Source organism: Bufo bufo, chromosome 5, assembly GCF_905171765.1.
Source record: "Bufo bufo chromosome 5, aBufBuf1.1, whole genome shotgun sequence".
Taxonomy (NCBI): Eukaryota; Metazoa; Chordata; class Amphibia; order Anura; family Bufonidae; genus Bufo; species Bufo bufo.
This window is the reverse complement of record NC_053393.1, coordinates 267,011,515-267,031,995: the sequence shown is the minus strand read 5'-3', so window position 1 is coordinate 267,031,995 and position 20,481 is coordinate 267,011,515. Positions and strand designations below refer to the sequence as shown.

The 20,481-nt window shown below is 46.2% G+C and overlaps 1 protein-coding gene across 1 annotated transcript in view; it reads right to left on the bottom strand.

Moving 5' to 3' along the window:
• Positions 1–20,481, bottom strand: part of ZNF830 (zinc finger protein 830) — a 335,378-nt gene that overhangs the window by 272,243 nt on the left and 42,654 nt on the right. The window contains exon 2 of the mRNA XM_040433002.1: positions 18,477–18,576. Coding sequence (XP_040288936.1) covers positions 18,477–18,576 — 100 coding nt within the window. The remainder of the gene's footprint in view (positions 1–18,476; positions 18,577–20,481) is intronic.

Below are 20,481 nucleotides of genomic sequence, written 5' to 3'. Positions count from 1 at the left end.
GTCTATCTGGGGAACCCCCCATTTTTTGCTTATTTGGTGAAAAACTTGTTTCTTCAAACTCCATTCTGTTTGATATATCTTGACCCTGCTTAGGAAGTCTGCTTTTACGTTTTAAGCTTCCTTTTAAATGGACTGCTGAAAGGGATCTTTTCTGTTATTTGGCTCAGACATTGGCTTCTTGTTCCACCTTGATGGTTTAAATATGGCACCACTGTTGTGTTGTCTGATCTTATTTGGACATCTTTTCCTTCTATGTATTGACTCTCAACTTTTATAGTCTCCCAAACTGCCATCAATTCCTTTTGGTTTGAGGAAAGTCTTTTGGTGGTCTGCCCAGGCCCCTTGGAAATAGTGATGAGAGTAATGCGCTCCCCACCCCCAAGGACTTGCATCTGTTGACAAACACCTGTTCTTCCGAATTCCATGGAATTCCCTGGCATAGGTGATTTACTTGTTTCCACCACAGAAGAGACTGGTTTACTGCAAAGGGAACCAGAACTGTTTGTTCCAATGAACTCTGGTTTCTGTCCCAGCAGGTTAAAACCCAATGTTGCAGAGTTCGAGAGTGGAACTGAGCCCACTTTACTGCAGGGATGCAAGAGGTTAAAGTCCCTAGTAGTCTCATAGCCTCTCGTATCGAACAAGATGGATGACTTTGAAACCTTGAGACTTTTTCTACCACTCCCGACACTTTTTGCTCTGTAAGAGACATCCTCTGACGAGTGGTGTCCAGGGAGAGGCCCAAGAAAATTTCCTGGGACGGGACTGGCTTTGATTTTTCCAAATTTATTAGCCATCCCGCTAGATACAGCATCTGGCAGGTCACTAAGAGATTGTTCTCTAGTGACTGTCTTGTCTCGCCTACTATCAATAGATCGTCTAGATAAGGAACAATCAGGATGTTTCTCCTTCTCAAGTGGGCCACCAGCTCCAGCATCACCTTTGTGAAGACCCTGGGGGCCGAGGTTATTCCAAAGGGTAATACCTCGAACTGAAAGTGGAGCAGATCTTTCCCCAAATAGACCGCTATCCGCAGGAATTTTTGAGACTGTTTGCATACCGGAATATGGTAGTATGCGTCTCTTAAGTCTATGGAGGCCAAGAAGTCTCCCTTTTTTAGCAGATTCACGGTTGATCTTATTGTTTCCATTTTGAATTTGTTGTATTGTATGAACTTGTTCAAGTTTTTTAGGTTTATTATTAACCGAAATTACCAGTCTGTTTTTTTTACTAGAAAAACGGTTGAATAATATCCCTGACCTTTTTGAGAATGGGGAACCAGAATTATGGCTTTTTGAGCTAGTAGCTTCCGAAACACTTCTTTCAGATTTGTTTGAAGAACGGTTGTTTTTTGAATTGGAGTTACCCTGAAAATATTTGAGGGAGGAGGAAGACTGAAAACTATTTTGTAGCCTTCTGATATTATATTTAAGACCCAAGGGTTTGTTGTAATTTTTTCCCAATAGTCTAGAAAAAAAACTAAATCTCCCTCCTACCTGAGCACTGGCGTCATTGCTTTGACGGTTCTGTATTCTTTGTAGAGAACAAGTATCCTCTACTCTTCTGGTTTCTTCCCCTTGACCAGCTCGAATCCCTATTCGTTTTCTTTGCTTGAAAGGGGGTCCCTTTTTTAACCCTCCGAAAAGGAAATTTCCTTTTCCCGGAGTCCCTGGGAAAGGTTTTCTTTGAGTCGGAAGCCTTTTCTAGGATGGATTCTAAATCTTCCCCAAACAAATTACCATGAAAAGACAAGGTACATAACTTTAGTTTTGAACTGCCCTCTCCCGACCAAGACTTTAACCAGAGGGACCTTCTTGCCACGACCGCTAACCCAGATGCCTTTGCAGCCATCCTGACTGATTCCGCAGTGGAGTCCGATAGGAAATCCACAGCTTTAATTAAGAGCGGAAAGGAATCTTTTAGACCATCATATGAATTTCCGCTTTTCAGTAAGGATTCTAACTGCGTGAGCCATTTCTTTAGTGATCTGGATACTGATGTTGCAGCTAGGTTTGGTTTAAACAGGGCCACACAAGCTTCCCATGTCTTTTTGAGGGTTTGATCAGTCTTTTTATCCATGGGGTCCCTTAATGATCCCATATCCTCAAATGGTAAGGCGTTTGGACCTTTCACTAATTTAGATAGGGAAACGTCTATCTTAGGACAAGTTGTTAAAAGAGCCTCATCTTCACTAGAAAAAGGGAGCCGTCGCCTTATTGTCTTAGGAATTAACAATTTCCTATCCGGGGATCTCCATTCCCTTTTAATTAGATTGTGCATATTTTTATGTACCGGAAAGCCTCCGTTAGACCTCTGCTCAAATCCACTGAACATCTCGTCATGGACTGATCTGCGGACCTTTTCCTCAGAAAGATCCATAGTGGCCCTAACCGCTTTAATTAACTCTCTGGTATCCTCTGATGAAAAAAGATAGTTTTTAAATTCTGAATAAGATCCAGAATCTTCGGACCAGAGTTCTCCTGATTCTGAATCTTCCTCTAATTCTGAATCAGACGTTTTTGTCGCTGGTCCCTGCGCCTGTTTGGAGCAGGAAGGGATTAATGAGGTATCAGACATAGCAGCCCTGATTTCTTCCCTAATTGTGTTTTTAAGTTCTTCTAAGGACGGAACTAATTCCTTAGAAATATTGTCAGTGCATTTTTTACAAACTTTCCTAGTAGAGGAATCTGAAAGTTTAACAGAACAGACACTGCACTTTTTTGCCCTCTGACTAGTTTTAGCTTTCTGAGCACTCTCTTTCTCACTCTGCACACATACAGAAAGAAAAAGAACATATAAGGGTTAAATCACAGAATATACTGCCTTTACCCTTGTCCTGGTGACATTACTCACAGGTACAGATCCCTAAATAGTCTCAATAACTTCACCTGGATAGAGCATGTTTTAGGGTAACAACCAAGCTTACCGTTCCCCCTTAAATAGCTTTACCTTAAGACCTCAGATCAGAGGACGACCTCAGTCATAATCCTGCGCGATTTTGAATCTCCCGCCGCCGCCGGCATGCGATCCACTGCCGGAAGTGCTCTCAGGCCCCATACCGGAAATAAGCCTGTGGAACACTTCGTAGAACGCATGGAGCGCGTCCACTTCGGGTGACGACACTGAGCGCCGGCCATGCCGGATCGCAGTGTGGAGCTTAGCAACTGACCAGAGGGACTCCCTGAGTGTCCGGTCCCACGTGGACCTGTCTGCCCGCGCTAGCAGCAGGTAAGAGACAAATCTTCAGAGCCAGTTTCTCCCAACTAGGGTTCGGACTCTGCTGCCTCCTCACATGGTAATCCTCTTCTTTCTTCATGGTCGGCGACCATAAGGGAAAACCCCATCTCCTACCTGGAGGGACAGGAAGACACTGAGGAGGAGCTGGAGGAGAGTCAAATTTATACTTCCTGTCCCTACCTGGTTGGAGGCGGGTCATCTCTCATGGTATGCCGTCATGGAGGATGAAAGGGAAAAAGATCTTCTTTTAGGAAGAAGTTCGTGTACCTTCCATTTCAGCCGTCTACCTAAAGGGCTTGAAAAATTAAACAGTGGACTACCTGAGCCAGAGAAGAATACAGCTGGAGGAATAGTCCTTACACTACAAATCTTTTGCTCTTCTAGTGGAGAGATGGGGCCTGTATGGTCGAGTTCTCTTACCAATAGGAATGCATCCAACTTGGGCTCCCTTTAAGTCCAACGAAAGCAGTCCATAAAATAAAAGACCCATCCAAACCACAATAGCAAACATTCACTTTTAATCTTCTTGCAAAGCGTTGAACACATAATACATAACAATGACTTGTATCTCATTTCCAAAGGAATAGTCCACAAAGTGCTTAAAAAATCCCGTCTGGAGGGGAATAGCACAGAGATGTCCAGAGGGGATTAGCATGCAGCAGAGTGCATAAACCTACATTTTAGGGGGAACTCTACCCCCTGGTTGAGAAATAGGGTCACTGCATGGAGGAATGGGAGAGACTCACCTGGGTTTGTAATTAGAAAGGGCAGGTCATCCGCAAAAGTGGCAACCTTCTGTTCTCTACCTCACCCCCCACCCCCCCAGAAGATAATCCTCTCAACTCTTGTTACATCTGATTAGAACACAAGTTGTATATAGTTAGGACAAATTAACCCCTTCAGGACCCTGCCATTTTTCACCTTAAGGACCAGGCCATTTTTTGCAAACCTGACATGTGTCACTTTATGTGGTAATAATAACTTTAAAACGCTTTTACTTATTCAGGCCATTCTTAGATTGTTTTCTCGTCACATATTGTACCGTACTTTATGACAGTGGTAAAATTGAGTCAAAAAAAAATTTTTTTATTTATTTTAAAAAAAAAGCCAAATTTACCCAAATATTTTTTTTTAAAATGGCAAATTTCCAAAATTTCATTTTCTCTGCTTTTAAAACAGATAGTGAAACCTCATATAAAAGTTATTACTTTACATTTCCCATATGTCTACTTCATGTTTGTATCATTTTGTGAAAGCAATTTTAGTTTTTGGGGAAGTTAGAAGGCTTAGGCTACTTTCCCACTCTGCATTATATTTAAAAAAAATATCTAAGTGTAAAAGTTATTCAGACGGATCCGTCCAGACTTTGCATTGAAAGTCAATGGGGGACGGATCCGTTTGAAATTGCACCATATTGTGTCAACTTCAAACGGATCCGTCCCCATTGACTTACATTGTAAGTCTGGACGGATCCGTTTGGCTCCGCACGGCCAGGCGGAAACCCGAACGCTGCAAGCTGCGTTCGGGTGTCCGCCTGCTGAGCGGAACGGGGGCCAAACGGTGCTAGACTGAGGCATTCTGAGCGGATCCACATCCACTCATAATGCATTGGGGCCGTACGGGGCCGCTTGTGAGAGCCTTCAAACGGAACTCACAAGCGAAACCCCGAACGCTAGTGTGAAAGTAGCCTTAGAAGCAAAACTTAAAATTTTTCAGAACATTTCCAAAACACACTTTTTAAGGACCAGTTCAGGTCTGAAGTCACTTTTGAGGCTTACATAATAGAAACCACCCAAAAATGACCCCATTTTAGAAACTACACCCCTCAAGGTATTAAAAACTGATTTTACAAACTTTGTTAACCCTTTAGGTGTTCCACAAGAATTAATTGAAAATGGATATGTAAATTCCGAATTTTTTTGGGCAGATTTTCTATTTTAATCATTTTTTTCCCGCTAACAAAGCAAGGATTAACAGCCAAAACAAAACTCATTTATTGCCCTGATTCTGTAGTTTACAGAAACACCCCATATGTGGTCGTAAATTGCTGTACGGGCACACAGCAGGCCACAGAAGGAAAGGAACGCCATATGGTTTTTGCAGGACCCCTAGAGTAGAAACTCTAAAAATATGACCCCATTTTTGGAAACCACGGGATAAGGTGGCAGTTCTATTGGTACTATTTTAGGATACCGATGATTTTTGTTTGCTCTATATTTTTGTGAGGCAAGGTAACAAAAAAAATAGCTGTTTTGGCACTGTTTTTATTTTTTGTTGTTATTTACATCGTTCATCCGACAGGTTAGATCATGAGCTATTTTTATAGAGCAGGTTGTTATGGACGCGACAACACCAAATAGGACTGCTTTTTTGTTGTTGTTTGTTTCAGTTTTACATAGGGCTGCACGATATGGGAATTTTGTGCGATTGCGTTTAGGGCCCTAAAAATTGCGATAACGATATGCAATGCGATATTTTAAGGAAATTGTGCTAGAGGTCTATTTGCTTGGATTTTCCCATATGAGCCCTGACGCGGCTGGGTATGACTGCTATGGGGTGGATCTGTGGAGGACGCTGCTATGGGGTGGATCTGTGGAGGACGCTGCTATGGGGTGGATCTGTGGAGGACGCTGCTATGGGGTGGATCTGTGGAGGACGCTGCTATGGGGTGGATCTGTGGAGGACGCTGCTATGGGGTGGATCTGTGGAGGACGCTGCTATGGGGTGGATCTGTGGAGGACGCTGCTATGGGGTGGATCTGTGGAGGACGCTGCTATGGGGTGGATCTGTGGAGGACGCTGCTATGGGGTGGATCTGTGGAGGACGCTGCTATGGGGTGGATCTGTGGAGGACGCTGCTATGGGGTGGATCTGTGGAGGACGCTGCTATGGGGTGGATCTGTGGAGGACGCTGCTATGGGGTGGATCTGTGGAGGACGCTGCTATGGGGTGGATCTGTGGAGGACGCTGCTATGGGGTGGATCTGTGGAGGACGCTGCTATGGGGTGGATCTGTGGAGGACGCTGCTATGGGGTGGATCTGTGGAGGACGCTGCTATGGGGTGGATCTGTGGAGGACGCTGCTATGGGGTGAATCTGTGGAGGACGCTGCTATGGGGTGGATCTGTGGAGGACGCTGCTATGGGGTGGATCTGTGGAGGACGCTGCTATGGGGTGGATCTGTGGAGGACGCTGCTATGGGGTGGATCTGTGGAGGACGCTGCTATGGGGTGGATCTGTGGAGGACGCTGCTATGGGGTGGATCTGTGGAGGACGCTGCTATGGGGTGGATCTGTGGAGGACGCTGCTATGGGGTGGATCTGTGGAGGACGCTGCTATGGGGTGGATCTGTGGAGGACGCTGCTATGGGGTGGATCTGTGGAGGACGCTGCTATGGGGTGGATCTGTGGAGGACGCTGCTATGGGGTGGATCTGTGGAGGACGCTGCTATGGGGTGGATCTGTGGAGGACGCTGCTATGGGGTGGATCTGTGGAGGACGCTGCTATGGGGTGGATCTGTGGAGGACGCTGCTATGGGGTGGATCTGTGGAGGACGCTGCTATGGGGTGGATCTGTGGAGGACGCTGCTATGGGGTGGATCTGTGGAGGACGCTGCTATGGGGTGGATCTGTGGAGGACGCTGCTATGGGGTGGATCTGTGGAGGACGCTGCTATGGGGTGGATCTGTGGAGGACGCTGCTATGGGGTGGATCTGTGGAGGACGCTGCTATGGGGTGGATCTGTGGAGGACGCTGCTATGGGGTGGATCTGTGGAGGACGCTGCTATGGGGTGGATCTGTGGAGGACGCTGCTATGGGGTGGATCTGTGGAGGACGCTGCTATGGGGTGGATCTGTGGAGGACGCTGCTATGGGGTGGATCTGTGGAGGACGCTGCTATGGGGTGGATCTGTGGAGGACGCTGCTATGGGGTGGATCTGTGGAGGACGCTGCTATGGGGTGGATCTGTGGAGGACGCTGCTATGGGGTGGATCTGTGGAGGACGCTGCTATGGGGTGGATCTGTGGAGGACGCTGCTATGGGGTGGATCTGTGGAGGACGCTGCTATGGGGTGGATCTGTGGAGGACGCTGCTATGGGGTGGATCTGTGGAGGACGCTGCTATGGGGTGGATCTGTGGAGGACGCTGCTATGGGGTGGATCTGTGGAGGACGCTGCTATGGGGTGGATCTGTGGAGGACGCTGCTATGGGGTGGATCTGTGGAGGACGCTGCTATGGGGTGGATCTGTGGAGGACGCTGCTATGGGGTGGATCTGTGGAGGACGCTGCTATGGGGTGGATCTGTGGAGGACGCTGTTATAGGGGATGTGTGCTATGACACATAGGGCCATGAGGGGAAGCAGCATAAGACATATAGCATCTTCTGCTGGTCCCCCTCATGGCCCTATGTGTCCCCTCATGTGTCCTAAACTGTGCACATAACTGGCTTTGTGTGTAAAGTATTTTACTAGTGTGTAAAACAATCTCTCTCCTATTGATAACATGGCCAGCCTCTGTACTCACTGTCACTATGAATGCACTGCAGAGAGCTGGCCGGCCGGCGCGTGACTGACGTCACTTAGTAACGCTCCTCCCACTTCAGGAAGCAGGAGCGTTACTAAGTGACGTCAGTCACGCGCCGGCCCACTCGCTGCAGTGCATTCATCGTGAAAGTGAGTACAGAGGCTGGACCTGTTATCAATAGGAGAGAGATTGTTTCACACTCTAGTAAAATACTTTACACACAAAGCCAGTTACGTGCGCGGGGCCCCTTCATGTATAATCGCGGCATTTTTGGGTCGGCCAAATCGCCATATCGCATTTGCCGATTATCGCGATTCGATTATTTTTTCGATTTATCGTGCAGCCCTAGTTTTACATAAAGCACTTTTGAAATAAATGATTTTTTTTGTGTCTCCATATTCTGAAAGCCAAAGTTTTAAAATTTTTGGGCGACTGTCTTATGTAGAGGCTCATTTTTTTCGGTATGAGATAGAAACATAGAATATGTCAGCAGATAAGAACCATTTGGCCCATCTAGGTCTGCCCAATATGGGCAGATGATGCCCAATATGGGCAGATGATGGTTTGATTGGTACTATTTTAGGGTACATATGACTTTGATCGTTTGGTATTACACTTTTTGTCATGTAAGGTGAGAAAAAAAAAATGGCATTTTTTTACGGTGTTCATCTGAGGGGTTAGGTCATGTGGTATTTTTATAGAGCAGGTTGGTATGGATGCAGCGATACCTAATATTTATACTTTTTTTTACATTTAACACAAAGGCATTTTTGAAACAAAAAAATAAAAAAAATCTCATGTTTTAGTGTCTTCATAGTCTGAGAGCCATAGGTTTTTTTATTTTTTGGGCGATTGTCCTATGTAGGGGATAATTTTTTGTGGGATGAGGTGACTTAGATTGGTACTATTTGGGGGGGGTTATACTCCTTTTTGATCGCTTAGTGTTGCACTTTTAGTGATGTAAGGTGACAGTTTTTTTTTTTATGGTGTCTATCAGACAGAGTGGACCATGAGATATTTATAGAGCTGGTCGTCACGGACGAGGCGATACCTACTGTAATATGTTTTTATTAAAAAAAAAAAATCAGGGGAAAGAGGCGTTTTTTCTTTTTTTAACTTGAAACAATTTTTTTTTAAACTTTATTTCTGTCCCACTCCGGGACTTCAACTTTTGGGGGTCTGATCCCCTCTGCAATGCATTACAATACATCTGTATTGTAACGCATTGCGGATTACACCGAGTAATACACTAACAGGTTGCCTAGGAGACCCAGCCTAAAGCTGGATATTCTGGGCACGCGTAGAAGGCAGGTCCACATGCCGTGCAAGGCATCGGGCTGCCTTGTCACACATCAGGTCCCCACCAAAGCAGCGCGGGGACCCGATGCGCTCCTTCACCCGCTGCAAACCACTTCTATGTCGCAGTAAGCACTGACCACGGCATAAAAGGTGTTAATCCGCCAGCATCGCTGTAAACAGCGATGTCGGCGGATACAACAGGGGCCCGACTGCCTGGCCCCGCAGTGATCGGGCAGGTGCAGCTCCTGCACCCACCCCGATGTGCATGTACGGCGGAATGCGTTCTGGCACGGCAATCCCCGCAGTGCATGCACAGTATTTTGCATTAAGGGGTTAAATGAATTTATGTGCCGTCAGGGATTCAGAAACAAGGGCTACAGATGAGTAATCAGAGCAGCTCTCTTTACAGGCTGTCTTAGAAACTATTGAGTCATTTGTTGCCTTGTAATTTTACAAACTAAACGAGTCAAAATCTCAGATTCTACTACACATTTCACACCCACAAGTAGCTCGAATGAAAGCCAAGTTTACCTTGGAGTGGCAATCTAAATCATATCAAATATCTTAGCATACAAGTTATAAATTCCATCCAATCCATGTACCTCGCTAATTATATAAAAAAAAATTGACACTATCAAACTTTACCTCTCCATATGTCCAAATTTGAGATCTCATGAGCGGGCCACATCTCAGCCTTTCGGATGCTTACCTTCCCTAAATTACTATAATTTAGACTTAACGATTCCTCTTCCTTGTGCCTTTTTTTACCTAATCTTCCAAAACACTGCATTGCTTTATTTGGGATATAGGCAGTCCCCGGATAGCAGGCAAGATATTGCATAAACGTAGAACTTAAATTAGTAAGGCTCAAGCCTCCTTATTTGACATTATTTAGCGACCCAAATGAACCAAATGAGACACTGGTATGATGTGAACATTTCAAAGTACTGGGTACACAAAGACTCGTCCATGACTCCTTCAAAATTAACGGGGGTCATTTATGACCAGATAAACGCCACCTTTGTGGTGTATATCTGGCGCAGATTCTGTCACACGCCATGGTGCGGAAGAATCAGCAACGTCTTCCCTGCTCAAACAAAGTAAAAAAAAAAAAAAAGTGGTTGTGACGTGTGGGGAAGGCAGGCCCTTCTCATTTACCAATTTTTTACGCCTGGTTTAGGCGTAGAAAATGGTCTAAAAGGTAGGACAGCAGGGAAGCTGTCTTACAATTCGAATCAGCGCTGGATGCGCCGAAGTTATGTAGAGGCCAGCGCCTGTACATAACTTCAGCAATCCAGCTCCAGCTATAGGGCTTATTAAGTCCAGGCTATAAACCGCTGATCTTAATAAATGTGCCCCAATGTCCTTATGGCTAGTTTCTCTGCTTCTTTCAAAACCTTGTCTGTCTCTTACCTCTTTTCTTCCGCTAATTAAAATTAGGGGCAGTTCCATAGCCTAACTGCGGCCCCACCTGTTTCTATAAGAGAAATATCCAGCGCTGAAGCATTGGAAATCCTCATGTTAGATTTAGGCCAGAGACACAGTTCAATGCGATAAACTCGCAGCGTGTGTCAGTGAGAGGTCCCATTCTGGCCTCACACCTCTGACAGGATCGTACAGCATTAGGCTACTTTCACACCTGCGTTTAGGTCGGATCCGTCTGGTATGTGCCCAGACGGATCCGCACCTATAATGCAAACGCTTAGATCCGTTCAGAACGGATCCATTTGCATTACCATGAACAAAAAAAGATTTTTTTTTTTTTTTTTTTTTTGTTCATGATAATGCAAACGGATCCGTTTTGACTTTACATTGAAAGTCAATGGGAGACGGATCCGTTTGAAAATTGAGCCATACTGTGTCAACTTCAAACGGATCCGTCCCCATTGACTTACATTGTAAGTCTGGACGGATCCGTTTGCCTCCGCACGGCCAGGCGGACACCTGAACGCTGCAAGCTGCGTTCAGGTGTCCGCCTGCTGAGCGGAGCGGAGGACAAACGGAGCCAGACTGATGCATTCTGAGCGGATCCGCATCCATTCAGAATGCATTAGGGCTGGACGGATCCGTTCGGGGCCGCTTGTGAGCCCCTTCAAACGGAACTCACAAGCGGAGCCCCGAACGCTAGTGTGAAAGTAGCCTTATACTGACTTATAATGTTGAGTTACCCTTATTCACGCGTCCGTTGTTTCTTTCCTGATCTGTTCCGTTTTTTGCGGAACAGATCTGGACCAGATCTGGACCCATTCGTTTTCAATGGGTCCTGAAAAAAAACGGACAGCTCAATGTCTGATTTTTTTTTCAGGACCCATTGAACATGAATGGGTCCAGATCTGTTCCGCAAAAAACGGAACAGATCAGGAAAGAAACAACGGACGTGTGAATAAGGCCTTAGAGTTCTGTAATACAAATAGATTTCAGGAAGGGAGAGGCCAATTGAGTCAGTCAATGATTTCTTCCCTTACAACAGACCTGAGAGATAGAATTATATATATATATATATATATATATATATATATATATATATATATATATATATATATATATATATATATATATATAGGTTAGGTGCTTACGGTAGTACAGTGAAGAGCCCTGGAATGCAGGGAAAGAAATGCAGTCGGTTGTGGTGTGCCGAAACCGAGGATGAGGTAGGCCTAAGAAAGAAGAGGGCAAAAATGGAAATAAACCCGTTTATTTGTAGCCAATAAATACATGAATAGCTCAACCCATCATGCTTTGGAAAGCCACTCTCAACTCTTGTGCTGGATTGGGAATGTATCGTGCGTAAGCGGATGACTTCCAGCGCCCCAATTTCTTGATGACATGAGTAGGGATGTTGGCACTGGAGGCCGTGGATGCAGCTCCGATGCGAAAGGAGTGCCCTGAGTAGTTGGCTGCGTTGAGGCCCAGTTGGGTGAGAAATGACCCGACATGGATCATGAAGGTGGTAGTGGTGAGTACCGACCCATGAAGTTGAAGTAGCGGTTGAGAGGGTAGAAACTTGTGAAGCTGACTGTAGGTGTCCAAAACCCTGACTGGACACTATTTGTTGTGCGTGGGGTAATATGAGATGTTGACGAGTGAATGCTGACTACTCTTGGAGTGAGGTATGGTCAGGATGTAGTGATCCAGGTGTTTCGACAGGTGGGAGACAAGAAGACAAGGTGAGGTTTGGGACGTGGAGGTTGTAGTGAATTCACCGGGCCTCAGGAACCCGTAGAAGGCTAAGTAAATTGCAGTTTTGATGACGGCGTTGGTATCTGTATCAAAAGGCGTGGCGTCCAGCAAGTCGGATAATGCTTTGAAGACATGACTGTTGATGGGCAGCCTCTGGGCTGGACGTGCGGGTTCCGTCTTCTGAATGCCTCTGAGTATTGTTTTGATTTGGTGTGAGGCCATGAAGCTGATGTTGGGATGCAAGATTAGCATATGATGTTGAATGCCAGTAAGATATAGTTTGATGGTGTTGTATGACATTTTGAGTTTGAGGTGGCAGAAAGAATCAAACCCCAAAAGAGACGTCATGACGAAAGGGTGCGTGATGTTGTGTTCCAACAGGAACCTGTTGAATAGTGTGAATGCTCTGTTGTACGTTCTATGTGTATTGACTGACAGCGCTAAGTGGGACAAAGACTGGCTATGCCGCATGATGACCTCTAGTCCAGAATGAGTTGTTGAAATGACGGGGTGCTGGAGGCCGTGGGTGATGCTGATGGGAGAGCCTTTTGAAGCAAGACAAATTGTCAGCTGCCGAATTGCACACCCCCGGGATATGGAAACAATGCAAGAAGAAATTATTGCAGGCGGCCAGCCAAGTAAGTCTTCACATGAACCTCATGATTGTGAGGGATTTAGAACGACCTTTGTTGATGATCTGGCAGGTTGCTTGGTTGTCTGAGTAGCACCGGACCGACATGTTTGCCCATAAATGACCCCACGGCAGCCGCTACGATGGGATAGATCTCAAACAGCGCTAAGGTAGTGGAGAATCCTTCCAGACCCTGGACCGCAGGAGGCCAGCTGCCCCACAGCCAATCGTTCCCAAATATGGCCGCAAAGCCTGTGGTAGATGCCGCATCTGACCAGATAGAGGGGGAAGAGTCCGACAGCTGAGGGAGAAACAAGCTCCCGCCATTCCAGGTGGACAGAAATCTCCTCCACATGCCCAGATCCGCCGCAGCATGGGCATCCAGGGACAATCTGTGCGAGTCGTGTAGGAACAAGGGGAAGAGGTGCAGAAGCCGTGATATGAATGAGCGACCCTGGGGTATGATGCGCATGGCAAAGTTCAGGGAGCCCAGCAGGGACTGTAGTTCTTTGCGATTGCAGGTGCCGAGTTGAAAATAGCCGTCTATGTGGGTTAGAATATCCTGGATCTTCCCGGATGGCAAACTGGCTTGCATTGAGGCTGAATCCAACTGGATACCCAGGAAGGTGATGATCGTGTCCGGCCCCTCTGTCTTCTTGGTGGAGAGGGGTACCCCCAGTTCTTTGAACAGCTCGATGGTGGCTCTGAGGCTGGAAGGGGGGGGGGGGGGGGGGGAGTGTTTTCTTCTACCAATAGGAAATCATCAAGGTAATGTAATACCAACGGGCACCTTGCTACATTCAAAAGCAACCAGCATAATGCTTCTGCAAATATGTTGAAGATGGCAGGGCTACTTTTGGACCCGAAGGTCAACCGGGAGAAAAAATAATAATCCCCGGACCACTTGATGTCGTGCAGGTGCCACAGTGTAGGGTGAATCGGTAGCAATTTGAAGGCGTTGGTGATGTCTGTTTTGCTGAGCTATGCCCCCACCCCTGCTTGTATGATGGCTGTGATGGCGTGATCTATGGTGGTGTATTGCAGAGAGAATTCCTCCGAGGGAATGAGGGAGTTGAGACTGGGGTTGCCTGACCCGTGAGGCGCCGATAGGTCGATGATGAGCCTCTGTTTCTGGGAAGATTTTCCAGTGACAATGCCAATGGTGTGAATGGGGGAGTTTTGAAAGGACCTAGCACAAAGCCCTCTGTTACTTCTTGGGCTATGAGGGCGTCAATGGCGGTGGGGTTGTGTAGAGCGGATAAAAGATTGGGACATTCCAGGGTGCCAGTTGGCATATACAGGATGCCCGTGTGGAAGTCTTCTGTCAACCCCGAAACGAGGAAATCTGAGAGATGCCTGGATGGGTGTTGTGACATGAACGCGGTAAAAACTGGCATGTTGATGGTTGTTAGATACGGTTTTGCAAACATTTTATTTGGACACATGGATTTGGCATGCGCCCGGAAACATTTGGTGCATATATGTAACAACTTGCCCCCGCTGTAATTACAGGACCCCTCATTGAAATTATTGCAAATCATGGATTTGCCTAGAAATTTGATCGGCCGACCCAGCTTGTCCCGGGCCAACCTTTCCGGGACCCCGGAGGGACCAGCTGCTTGTGAGAGGGCCTGTCTGTCCGACGTGTTCGGGCAGAAATTGGTGGTGTGGGCCGTGGAGGAGCAGTGCGCACAGGCTGGGGTCCTAAAGCCTGCGAAGTGGCGACAGAATATGACCGTGTCAATCCTCGCCCAGTTGGAGCGGATTCCGTACTGGGAGAAAGCCCCAGCCACTTTCGCCGAAAAAGACCTGTGATAGTCGTAAAATGCTGATCCTCCGTATTTGTTGCCCAGGTCCACCAGTTTGTGCATGTAGAGGTCAAATTCCTCCCTTCTGTTGGGGTAGACCGCACAGATGACCTCTCTATAGATTCCGAAAGCCAAAACGAATTCGGGAATGGTCAATTTCCTATTGAGCCGGGCATCCCTGGACTTGACCACAACTGAAACATCGTCATAGGCATAAGTCGTGTTCTCGACCACATCCTGGGAGGCAATCAGAAGGGAGGCCAGGTTTACATCCTTACCTTCCAGGATATCCCGTTTTAAGTGCTCTGGTATCATATGCGCCGGGTTGACTTCCTGGTCCTCCACGCTAACGGACGGCGTGATCACCGGTAATCCAGCCGGTGCCGGTGATGCCGCCGGTGGCGGACCTGCCAAGGAAAGGGTCGTGGTGACCGATTCTAGCCTCTCCAACCTGGCGTTGACTGTCGACATGGATGTCATCAGAGAGGCCAGCATGGCATGGATGTCCCCGATGCCGGACTGGCTGGGTCCTTGCCCCGCATCCCTATTATCGGTTGATGCGCGCAGTAGCCGGAACAGTTCCGCTTTCCTTGCCGTGGCGGGGAAGGGAACATGCCGTTTCCTCAACTCCGCCGTGATGCGCGGAATTGTCCAGGACCGGATGGATGCTGGACTGGCTAGATCGTCTCCCAGGGTAGCAGTGACTGATCTAGCAGGGGTGCCAGGCAGGGAGAAGTTTTCTAACCCATCCAGAGACATACTAAAAATAAAATAGTTGATTAGCTTGAGGACACACGGGATCGTGCTGGCAAGCTAGCTAGGCTGTACGGCGAAAAAATTACACTTGCATGGTGACAGATGAGGCCCTGCTAATTTGCCAAGCGGCTTGAGAGGCTCTACCTATGATTTGGCGCGAGGGGTTAATGAGGCCACTCGTGGTAGTGGCAGGAGCGTTGGCCTCTCGGTGACTGTAAGACAGGACTAGGGGAAGGGAGTGACAGGTGAGGCCCTCTCTATGCAACACGCGAGGCGGCTTACTAACGAGGTGGCGCGTTGGGCGGTTGCCTCTGTACGTTTGAGGCGGGGTGTCGGCCTCGCGGGACCACTAACTGCTGGCGAAGCCAAGAAAGGGGTAACCTAGTGGGATGATGGTGCCCCTAAAGCCAGCACGCTGACCCTAACGGGACCATCCGAAATGTAAAGAAGACTTTGTTAATGAGCAGGTGAACGTACCTGGTAGTAAGAAAAAATTCTCCGGATACACGGTAGTGCAAAATACAATATAGGTTGACCGCCTGAAAAAGGGGGAGGGTAGACATAAAATAGTGTGATGAAATGTGAAATGTATATGGTACATATGCATGACCCGGAGGATCATGACGGTTGTTAATGAAATGATAGTTTGCGCCTGGTGTGAAAAGAGACCAGCGCGTGCCGCATGCCTATGCACAAGTGGGAATGTGCGGTTTGCAATCCAATGGTATGTATTGGTTTGTGTCTTTTTTTTTTTTTTCTTTATTAGCAACCAGTTAATATCTCTTCCCCCCTTTTTTTTTTTTTTCTTTATTAGCAACCAGTTGATATCTCTTCCCCCCTTTTTCTTTTTTTTTTCTTTATTAGCAACCAGTTGATATCTCTTCCCCCCTTTTTTTTTTTTTTCTTTATTAGCAACCAGTTGATATCTCTTCCCCCCTTTTTCTTTTTTTTTTCTTTATTAGCAACCAGTTGATATCTCTTCCCCCCTTTTTATTTATTTTCTTTATTAGCAACCAGTTGATATCTCTTCCCCCCTTTTTATTTTATTTTTTTTCCTTTTTTTTGTATGGGGCTGCTGGGGTGATGTTTAACTGCAGGGTGCTTTAGTGGGGCGTGCTGGAAGCCCCCCTTCCTGCAGCCTGTGCAGGAGGGGCCTGCTGTGTGACCGGCGCCACCGGAGCTCCGCCGACCAGCCGAGCCGGATCGCCCGACGGCGGCCCCCCGCATCAGATACGGCGCGAACGGCCGCCGGGACACCGCGCATGCGCCGACGAATCGCCGCGCATGCGCAGTACCCCGGCCGCGCATGCGCAGACCAGGCATCGGGACGCGGCCGGGCGCCATCGGCCGCGCGGCAGGAGGAGCGGCGGAACAGGGAGGAGGCGGTGGGGAGGGGATGCTTGTGGCAGCGGTATGCCCAGTGGAGGCGGACATGAATGGAGGGTGTACCGGGTGCACCGCAGCTGGCACCTGTAGCCATGCACATGAACATGAACATGAACATGAGGAGGGGAAGGGGGGGCATGAATGTGGATGATGTGGGGTGATATGAACTAACCCAGAAATGGGGAATGAGCCCGGAACCACCAGGGTGCTGACCGGAGTGTTGGTACTGTGGGAAGACGCCAGAATAGACATGAGAGAAATGAGATGCCGAGGATTGATGCGAGAAAGCCGTGACATTGGTGCAGCGTGTATGAGATGAACAAACAGAAATGGGGGATTAACCCAGGAACCATTGGCCACCTGCTGCAGAGCTGTTGACCGGAATGGTGGTACGGTTGTGAACAAATTGTGCATGAACAGGCGTGACAGAAATGAATACTGGTGACTTGTATGAAAAATCTGTGACATTGGTGCGCGTTTGATGAAATGAAATGGTACAGGGGCAACCGTGAGGCCCCGGCTGTACCGTATGAATGACTCACAGTTTAACGGGCAAACACGACCCACAGTGAACCGAGTGAAGCTGGGAAAAAGAACAGCAATGCTCCAAATCCAGAAACAGACGGCGACGAAAAGCTTTTCAGAAATTCAGCGGCTCGCAGGTAATTCTCCAGAAACTCCACAAGCGACTTCCTCTCACAAAGCTCAGACCTCAGACGGTGCAGGAGCCAGGTAAGGGGGGTGCCCTAAATAGGCTGGAGGCGGACCTCAGCCCCTCCCACAAATCCAGGCAAATGCATATATATATATTTTTTTTATTTTTTTTTTGCATAAATATGCAAAACAGAGCCCATCATATTTGAAATACCAGGGGAATACAACTGAATCATTAAAACCCATTCCTTGTTTCATTAGTAATGTTTTTAGTGTAATGTCACTTTGTTGTACACTCTAGTTCCCAAAGAGAATGGCAAAGAAGCAGATAATTTCTTCTTAACCCAGGATCAACCAAAAAAAATATTTTAAAAGGTTTGTATAGATTTGAGGACAGTTATCTACATTTGGCTGATATAGCAATTAGGGTGAAACTCCCTTCCGAATCTGCTAATACTTTTATAGCATATTGGGAATTTCCTTTCTTTATTACGGTAATTGCAAAGGTTTTGGTGAATGGGAATTATTGTTTTGGCAACCGTGTATTGATGACTATTTACTTGGGAGGGAGACAAAGAAGCATTGGTTAATTTTGCACAAAATTGGTTTTATATTTAGTTCAGATTTTTTTTTACTGATTCTGTTTTATTGTAAGAATCATGATCCACCCACATCTTGCTAGTAGGAAGTCAAAGGGAGGTTTAAAAATGGTTATGTTAGGAATATAGCACTAAACCCCTTAGCAAAACTAGTGTTTAGTGGACCCTAATAGGAGAGACTTTTATGATGTTTTAATGTTATACACTATAAAGTTTTTACCTCTGAGTATAATAAAAAACTGCTTGTTTCCTTACTACTTTCAGTGGGATTTTAGGCCACCGAGTGTTTGGCGTTTCCTCTAGCAACCAAAAGCTGAGATGAATTACCTTATAATTTGTCAATACTACTAATACATTTTGTTCTAGATATATTTAGGTACTGTTAAACATGTAATGGACAACTTACCTCTTTGTGCTGCTTTCCTAGGATGTGCGCTTGCCACAACAACTCACTTTTTATCAGTGTACTGCAAACAACACAGGATAATTGGCCAAGGCTGTTATATGTATACAAAATATAGTTAAGGCTCAAAATACATATCATCATACAACACATCAATGAAATGCCTTGTAGGATAGGGCATCAGTATTATAATCTCAGAAACCACTTTAACTGCTTCATTATCAGAGCGCTTACCCCCTTTCCATACTAGGGTAATTTTTCAGTTTTAGCAATGGGCCTACGTAACTACAAGAAAAAAAACTGAACAGAACTGGTGGGTAACCTCAATTAAGACAACTTTTAATACATCATTAAAATACCCATAAAGGAAGCAGAAGGTTGTATTCACTCAGTGGTGAATGAATACAATAATGCTATATTAGTGCCAAGAGAACTAGGAGGGAGCAGGGGAGGAGAAGGGGAAAACTGGGTCTATTCCTCCTAGTAAACCCTCCTCTAGTAGTGCGTCACCTGGGGATCAACAAGCTGACCCTAAACAGGGAGATACCACTGCGTGTCTACTTCCTCCTAGTATATCCCTAGGTGTCCCTACGCTGCGCCATTTGACTGCCCAGCTTCATCGAGTCAGGGAGTAAGCGAGGGAACGAACACCTGGCACAATAACGGATACACTGAGAAAAGCTATATAAAGCAATTACGCAGATATATATAGTCCTGCCCAAGCACAAACATACAGGTATGCACACAATAGCAAGCAGTATATAGCTATATCGCAGTACCACTCTGCCTGACGCGTTTCATTGGCATGAGGCCAACTCATCAGGGAACTTGAATTAATAAAATATAGCAATAAAAGAACAAAAAATAAACAATAGATAAAGTGCACCCTTAGCTTATCAACAACGGCAGAGGCAGCTGGGCTTGTGGCAAGTTTATTTTTTGTTATTTCATTGCTGTATTTTATTAATTCAAGTCAGGAGTGAAAGCGGTTTATACTTTCACTTTCAGCTCGGCACTTAGGAGCAGTTTTCCAGCAGAATAAGGGCTCCTCACACGAACGTTTTTTGCTTTCCGTATACGGAATCATTCATTTCAATGGGTCAGCATAAAAACTGAATGTACTCTGTATGCATTCTGTTTTCCGTATTTCCGTTCCGCAACATTTTGAGTCAGGTCCTCTTATTGTCCTCAAATCACGTTCAGTGGCTCCATTCAAGTCAATGGGTTTGTATAAAAAACGGAATGCATACGAAACACATGTCAGTATGTAATCCGTTTTTTAAGGATCCATGCTGTAAAAATGCTATTCCCAGCCCATTTTGCACGTGTTTGGCGGTTGCAATGAATACAAAGTTCCCGTTTTTCCGCAAAAACACGACTGCAAAACCATACAGTCGTGTGAACAAGCCCTAAGTGCTTTACCTGGAGATGGAATACAGACACAGTATGCTTGGGATGTGTCTGCAATCTTCTGTGCGGCAGTGCTCTTAGTTATATTGGTGAAAATTAGGTGACAGACTCCCTTTAAGTGTGTACATGGTCTACTATACTACTGCTTAAACTAATACGGTAACTATAGCTATAACATTTTTCCTTTCTTTATTTCACTTTTTATTTACTTTATTAATTATTCACAGACTGCAAGTTCACAGTTGCCTTTACAGCCACCTCTCACATCAACAAGATTTTAGCAGAGCACGTCCCTTATGGGATTTCTCTTTGCTTTGCAATGGATCGCTGTAGCACCCTCTTACAGCAAGACTATGCGGAGAGACTACTTTCGCTGGTCTCCATGATATATACTGTTACCGCAGCTGTCTAATGACAGATCACAGAGATCTGCAGAGCCATGGGGCACTGGCAAATCGTAATGTAACCTGACACTTTTATACGCTGGGTTACAAATGAGAGAGTACTGGCAAAACATATAAAGTCATGCTGCGGTAAGCATGTAGTTAACAAAACAGCGCTGACAAAAACAGCATCGACATACTCAACAGCACTTTAC